This window comes from Callospermophilus lateralis, chromosome 1, assembly GCF_048772815.1.
Source record: "Callospermophilus lateralis isolate mCalLat2 chromosome 1, mCalLat2.hap1, whole genome shotgun sequence".
Classification (NCBI taxonomy): domain Eukaryota; kingdom Metazoa; phylum Chordata; class Mammalia; order Rodentia; family Sciuridae; genus Callospermophilus; species Callospermophilus lateralis.
Window position 1 is genome coordinate 218402958 of NC_135305.1, and position 7859 is coordinate 218410816.

General features: G+C 39.5%; 1 protein-coding gene across 1 annotated transcript; it reads left to right on the plus strand.

Annotated features, from left to right (window-relative positions):
- The first annotated feature begins 6471 nt into the window (after window positions 1–6471).
- LOC143410834 (olfactory receptor 7D4-like) lies at window positions 6472–7410 on the plus strand. Its single transcript, XM_076871578.1, has one exon. It carries the CDS (start codon window positions 6472–6474, stop codon window positions 7408–7410), a length of 939 nt encoding a protein of 312 aa, XP_076727693.1.
- Window positions 7411–7859: the final 449 nt, after the last annotated feature.

The following is a 7859-nucleotide window of genomic DNA, read 5'->3' on the forward strand; positions in this document are numbered from 1 at the left end:
CAAGGTAGATCTTTCCATCTTCTAAGGTATTTTTTGATTTTTTTCTTTAGGGTTCTGTAATTTTCATTATATAAATCTTTCATCTCTTTTGTTAAGTTGATTCCCAAGTTTTTTTGTTTTGTTTTGAGGCTATTGTCAATGGGATGGTTTTCACTTTCTGAGGATTTGTCACTGAAATGCATTTTATTTGTCACAGAAATGCATTTGATTTGAGGCAATATCACCCTGATTCCAAAACCAGGCAAAGACACAGAAAAAAAAGAAAACTTCAGACCATTATCCTTAATGAACATAGATGCAAAAATTCTCGATAAAATTCTGGCAAATTGAATACAAAAAAACATATAAAAGATCATGCACCATATTCAAGTGATATTCGGCCCAGGGATGCAGGAATGGTTCAATCAACATATTGAAACCAATAACATCAATAGACTTAACGATAAGAATCACATGATCATCCTAATAGATGCAGAAAAGCATTTAACAAAAGATACCACCCCTTCATTTTTAAAACACTAGAAAATTTAGGGATAACAGGAACATATTATAAAGTCTATGTATGCTAAGCCCCAGACCAACATCATTCTAAATGGAGAAAAATTGAAGGCATTCCATCTAAAAACTGGAACAACATAGGGATGCCCTCTTTCACCACTTCTATTTAACATAGTTCTTGAAACACTGGCCATAGCAATTAGACAGACAAAAAAAAAATTAAAGGGATACACATAGGAAAAGAAGAACTCAAATGGACACTATTTGCTGATGATATGATTCTATACCTAGAAGACCCAAAAAGGTCCACCTGAAAACTTCTAAAATCAGTAAATGAATTTGGCAAAGTAGCCGGATATATTATCTTGAACTTTCAATAGCATGTATTTTTTTTTCAAATAGCAACAACAGGAAGAATACATAAAATACGTGGGCAGCATTTGAGTGTTCTGATCATAAGAAAAGGTAAGACAAAACGGAATGTGAGAAGTTACCATTGTACCCATTAATTTGAGGAAATATATCATTTGAGAGTTCATTCATTTGATGAAACAAGAAAAATTTCTTGTTTTTCCACACCATTGTCTTCTGCCTGAATCTTTGACAGCCATGCTAACATCTGATCACTTTTGTCTTCTCAGAAAAGAGTTCAGCATCATATTACATTTTTGTTCCTCTCTAAGCATTCAAAAAGCTCTCAAAATCCAGTCTCTCGACCTAAAATTATCTCTAATGCCTGCCATTGATCATTTGATTTCACCAAAGTCAGACTATTCTACTTTCTGACACACAGCTACATGAGACCCTTTCTTTACACATATCCAGTTTAATTCAGCACATTGGTAAGATTCCGTCACATCAATTAATGACACATCTACGAATTCCTCACACAGAGTCCTCTGAGCCATGGTGGCTGCATGGGTTGGATATGGAAGGTGGCCAAGGACATCCATTCTCATCCCACTCATCAAGTAGAAAAGAACAGAGGGATGAAGCACATTTACTTAAACATTCAGGAACCAAGAACATAAGTTAATCTGAAGGAATACATTCTGCATCAAGATGAGCTCTTTCTAGAAGAATGGAAATCAGAAGCCCCCAGGGACATTGTTGAACATGTGATATGATGGCAATACAGGAACTCTAATGATGAAAAAGCAACTAGTTTTGCTTTTTCTGACTACAAGTCCTGAATGGCATGGTAGAATCTTCAGAAATGCAAATATCAGAGCCAATTTTTATGCCCTTGTCAAGTATGGAGGAAATTTTGCTCAGGCTTTGTTGTTGTGATGAGTTCTGGACTATGCTGGAGGGCACAGCAACATCTCTACAGCCTTGTGAGGTTCTTCTTGGAACTCAAGAATTAAGAAGGCAGCTTTCACACGTGCTCACTGAGCCTCACTTCTCATATTCATACCATTGCCCACACTCATCCCCTTGAGTGCGTCCTGGAACCCCATTTTGCTTCTAACCAACAACATTACAGTTTGGATGAGGTGTCCCCAAAGCTCCTGTGTTACTGGAGGAAGATTAAGAGGTAAAATGATTAAATCATGAGAGTTATAGCCTAATTGGTCCATCCTAATGTGAATGGACTGACTGACTGGTAACTCTAGGCAGGTAGGTCAAGGCTGCAGGAGGTGGGGCACTGGAGCATACCCTGAATGAGCTCATTTGCAGTAAAACCCCTTCTCTTTTTCCTCTCTTACTTCTTCACCACCTATAACTGGAGCAGTGCTCCCCCACCTCCCCTTCCATCATGATGTCCAACCTCACTTGTGCCCAGAGCAATGGACTCAGCCAACTGTGGACCAGACCTCTGGACCCATGAGCTCAAATAAGCTTTCCTTCTTCTAAGTTGTTCTTGATGGATATTTTGGTCACAGGTAAAGCAACATCCAAACTGACTAACAGAAACTGGCAAAAGGATGAAATGTCACATCTGAGATTGTAGAATAGACACTGGATTTTAATTTGTGGCTGGCTGTTGCTCTGTTATGTGCTCACTAGCTCTCATGGAAGCCAACATCCATGCTGAGAGCTTGTCCTGAGAGATTCCAGGGTCAAGGACCAAGGCAGTCTTTCATCCACCAGCCTGAAGGAACCAAATCCTAGCCCCAGCCCTGGGAGTGAGCCTGAAAGGGGGGAATGCACCCATAGGCCCTCTTCTGACTGTGGAGCCTTGAGGTGAAGCAGCCCACTCTAACACCTTGATTTCAGACTAGGGTGATACTCTGAATCATTGAAGGGTCTGAGGAGGTTGTAAGTTGTGCAAAAAAAATCAATAGTTTCCTAATATCACACATATGTCAATTAAAAAGACATAAAATAGAGGAAATCCTGTCATTTACATCCATGAAAATAAACTTGAAGAACAGTTATTACATCAAAAGAGCTAGGCACAGGGAGCGGAAATCTCCATGATCTCATCCCTCTCTGTATTGGATGAAGTTGATCTCATAGAAATAGGTAATAGAATGGAGATTTCCTGAGGCTAGGACAGTTGGGAGCATTGTTGGAAAATGTTGGGCAAAGAATAAAAAATTCTAATTAGAGATGAGGAATGAGTTCAAGAGATCATATATACAGCTTGGTGACCACAGTTAATGATGGTAATAGTGTACTGGAAAATGCTGAGTGGATGGTAAGTGTTCTCCCCACCAAAAAAAAAAAAAATTGTGAGATTATGCCTACGATAATTGTCTGGGTTTAGCCATTTCACGATATATGATACTCATAGACATGTTGCTCAAGTTGAACATACACTTTTAACTAAAAATATGAAAAATACATTTGAATAATTAAAAAATTGGGAAACATTGAAGATAAAGGACTTATTTTCCTTCGAAATCCTGTGGACATCATACTATTCATAACATTTCAAAAGGTTCAGTTTAGGAAGCATTATCAGAGAGAGAGACTGCTCCTGAGATTGGTTCTATGTAGAAATTAAAGGTTCCTAAGAGTAAATCTCATAGCTTTAAAATCAAATTTAGGGGGGAAAAAGGAGGTTTTCCTTGGAACTAAAAAAAAAAAAAGAAATTACATTCACATCGGTCTAAATGAAAACAAAAATGACTGAAAATTTTCCTGTGTGCTCTCTTCTTTGTATCCCAAGGGAGCTGAATTGCTTGTAGAGTAGAAAGAAGACAGAACAATTTACTTAATGAGGAACTCTGAGAATTCAAACCCTGAGGCAGTAGACAACTTAATAATGCTCCTGGTGCCCCTTACAAGTAGTTCTCTAATGACATCCTGTATAAAAAGCCTGAACCCTTCTTAGTCACAGACTGTGGTGAAGAGAATGCTTCAGTGACAACTGCTCATGAGAGCTGGTGTCCCGGGCAGGCTGGTGGAGCAGGCAGGAGAGAAAGTGGGACTGGGCTTTGATCTAGGACCATAATGCCCAGGAAGCCCCGGATTCCTCTAGGCTGTGAGGTTCCTCTAAAGGAACTTTAGTTTCCATTGAAGGTCTCTTCCAGCTGTACTTCTGCTTACCTTTGTGTTCTTGGGATCCACCCCAGGTCCAGTGTGTGCTTTGTTTTCTTTTGTTTCTGTTGATCCTCACTCTTCTCCACTGTTGTGTGTAATTGTACCCTCCTGTCAAGTTTTCTGCCTCCAATTCCTATTTATTAACAACTCACCAAAGACTTCTTATCTACCTTGTTCCAGTGTGACTGGAGTTTCCCGTTCCACTTTCTATTTTCACCAGCAGACCTGTCTCTAGTTATCTGTCTCTTACTAATTCTGTATTTTTATAGTTATTGTCTCACTTTAGTGTCCACAGCAGCTCTACCAAGAACAGCATCTGCTGTTTTTTTTTTTTCAGATGTTTATTAATCTAAATTCCTCTCCTCCCTTTCCCAATTCCTTTGAAAGCTCAGGAAAATATCAAATGACTGAAGTTGGAAGAGGCTGCCTTGGCATGTTCATGGATATAATACAAATCTGTAGCATTTGAAGATAACATTTCCTTTTGGCTATTGTTTGAAAACTATCATTTTTTACTGAGTCAGGAAAATGTCCATGGTTTTTCTGTTTGCAGGCTGTCTCAGCCCTGGATGGTAAGCACAGAAATGCCTGATAGTGTTTTTCAAATGCAGTTTTAACTGTGATCATATCTAGGATTACTATTAATTGATCTGTTTTTGTATGGAGGATGTTAACAAACTTCCTTAAAATGAACAGTTTTAATTCATAGAATCATTGATCCTTTTCATCATGTGTTATGCATCTAAAATAAACATAAATGCATTGTATTTAATATCACTACTGCCGTTTGTGAATCTTCAGGCATGTGACAGGCATGACGTCTTCTCCTTTGAGAACACATTTTTATTTCAATCTTTGTTATGTCTCCAACAATTGTATTTGTTCACTACTGAAAATGTGGCTGGTGTAGCATGGGAGTCCCTGAAAGGTAAATGATGAGCCAAAACCATCACTACCTCAGGGCCTACAGGATAATAAATCAGCTAAAGGAAGCTTCAATTGGTCTCACACTTGTCCTTAATGAGCCTCATCCCCAGTTCACCATCACCAGGCCTCTCAAAGCCTCTCTTATGCTGAGTTGACCACCACACAGGGCAACTACACATTCTCACCTCTTAGCCTAGAAGGCTTCTTCCTTCCTCACCTCCAGTGATTAACAATGACCCGTCCTTCCTAATTTACCAGTCCTTCCTAATTGACCCGTCCTTCCTAATTGATGCAGGTATTACTATTTCAGAGAAGAGTCTTCTACCCAGCCTCACATACTAAATTGGTCTTCAGTGACGTTTCTCTGACTTTAATTAATTAAAAACCTGTGGGAATTCATAACATTAACATTTTTGTGTCAGAGAGAATGTGATCATTAATTTTTAACTCATAATTTTCCAATAAACATTACAGGATTTTTAAGTTTTTGAAAATTTTAATCCATTATGTCTGTCATCTATTTTACAATCACCCATTCAAGCAGGGAGACATTACCCTGCCTTGTATTTGATTTCAATGGTGGCACCCTTTATTTCCTTCTCTAATCTACATAGTTCAAAGAGGAAATGTTGAATTGATAATAATCAGAATTGCATACAGATGGCAGCCACAGTTAAAGGTGATATTGATTCATGATAGAAATGCAAGGATGACCTATTAAGGTCGTAGGAACAGAATTTCACATTTATGAGAGTCCATTGTAGGAGAACAATTAAATCATTTTAATTAATTTAAATGTTCAATCCTACCATATAGTTAGTATTTATTTCTCCTACTGCAGAGATGAAATATTTGCTTTTAAGAGAATTAGACTTTTTCAGGACCACAAAAGTTGTAGGTTGGTGGACTAAAATTTAATTCTTAGAATTCCATCTCAAGAACCCAATAAATGAGAATTCTGTAGCCCACCTTTGGACACTTACATATCCAGAGTAATTGTAATTAAAAGGATGATCATAATTATAATGATAGCTATCATGTATTGAAACTGCCACCATGAACAGAGGCATTTTTAAACCATACCAACAATGTAACAATAATAAACTCATTTTAAAGGAAAAAAATTAAGGCAATGACAGTGAAATGTCATTTTGTTATAAACAGTCAAATCATAAAAAGATGGTATGTAGGATAATCACTAATGTGGAGGTTTTCCCAAAAAAGCAGTGTAACTAGAGATCATCAGAGAACCTACAAGGAATGTCTGGGGTGATGTTGGAATGGCACTATAAAAGATAACATTAGTTGATGTCCATAAATTCAAATGGAAGTATTAACACAGGACATCGCTGATAAAGAGAAGAAATTTCTGCTGCATTAAAGGAAGTGTGGATGCTTTTAAATGAGAAATGAGCTGTCACCTTGTGGAGGGAATCACTGGGATTGCCAAGATCAAATAGAAGGGTGATATTAAAAGGTGGTAAATACCCCAGGTACAAATTTATTCTTTATTCAACATGCATTTACCTCCTTTCTCAGCAGATTATCAGCTACATGGAAACAGAAAACGACACAATTCTGACACAGTTCCTCCTCCTGGGCCTCTCAGAGGATCCCGATCTGCAGCCCGTCCTCTTTGAGCTCTTCCTGTCCATGTACCTGGTCACAGTGCTTGGGAACCTGCTCATCATCCTGGCTGTCAGCTCTGACCCCCACCTCCACACCCCCATGTACTTCTTCCTCTCCAACCTGTCCTTGGCTGACATCTGCTTCATCTCTACCACGGTCCCTAAGATGCTGGTGAACATTTACACACAGAGCAAAGATATATCCTACATTGAGTGCCTCACTCAGACATATTTTTTTACAACTTTAGTTGGAGTGGATAATATTCTGTTGACAATAATGGCCTATGACCGCTTTGTGGCCATCTGCCACCCTCTGAAATACACAGTCATCATGAACCCCCGGCTCTGTGTCCTCCTGGTTCTGATGTCTTGGCTCATCCTGTTCTGGGTCTCCCTGGTTCATATTCTACTGCTGAACCAACTGACCTTCTCCACGGGCACTGAAATCCCACATTTCTTCTGTGAACTGGCTCAGCTTCTCAAGGTGGCCACCTCGGACACCTTTATCAATAACTTGTTGGTGTACCTGGCGACTGCCCTGCTGGGTGTGCTTCCTGTCACTGGGATCCTCTATTCTTACTCTCAGATTATCTCCTCCTTACTGAGGATGTCCTCCATGAAGACGAAGTCTAAAGCCTTTTCCACCTGTGGGTCCCACCTCTGCGTGGTCTCCTTGTTCTGTGGAACAGGACTTGGGGTGTACCTCACCTCTGCTCTGACCCATTCTGCCCAGGCAAGTTCTATTGCCTCAGTGATGTACACTGTGGTCACCCCCATGCTGAACCCCTTCATCTACAGCCTGAGGAACAAGGATGTGAAGGGGGCCCTGGGGAGACTCCTCAGTAGAGCAGCTTCTAGACCTTGATGGATCACTGACCTCAGAACTCAGGAAATGTTGTGTCCTCTGAGGAACAATGCACTGAATCACAATATCTTAACTCTTTTTCTACCCTAAATTTTATGCTTAATTTCTTGTATTCCTAAAGCTCTAGTGACTTTCCTTTTCCAGATATTCATTTCTTTTTCCACTTCAGCAACCTCCCGTGTTAACTCTTCCCTACCCATGGTTCACGAAGTCTCAAGTGTGTCATGTTGTCTAACAGGCCTTGCTGAGATTCCAACATGACAGCCAGCACTTATATCCCATGCTGAGATGGATTCCTCAAAAATTGTTGCTTGAAGTTTCTTGACCTCACTTTGGTTGTATCCCTGTTTTCCCTGGAAGAAAATGAATGAAAACCATCACAGCCAAGTGCTGACAATACTCAGAGTGTGTTTGTCCTTTACGTGCATGGCTTTATTCAATCCTGAAAA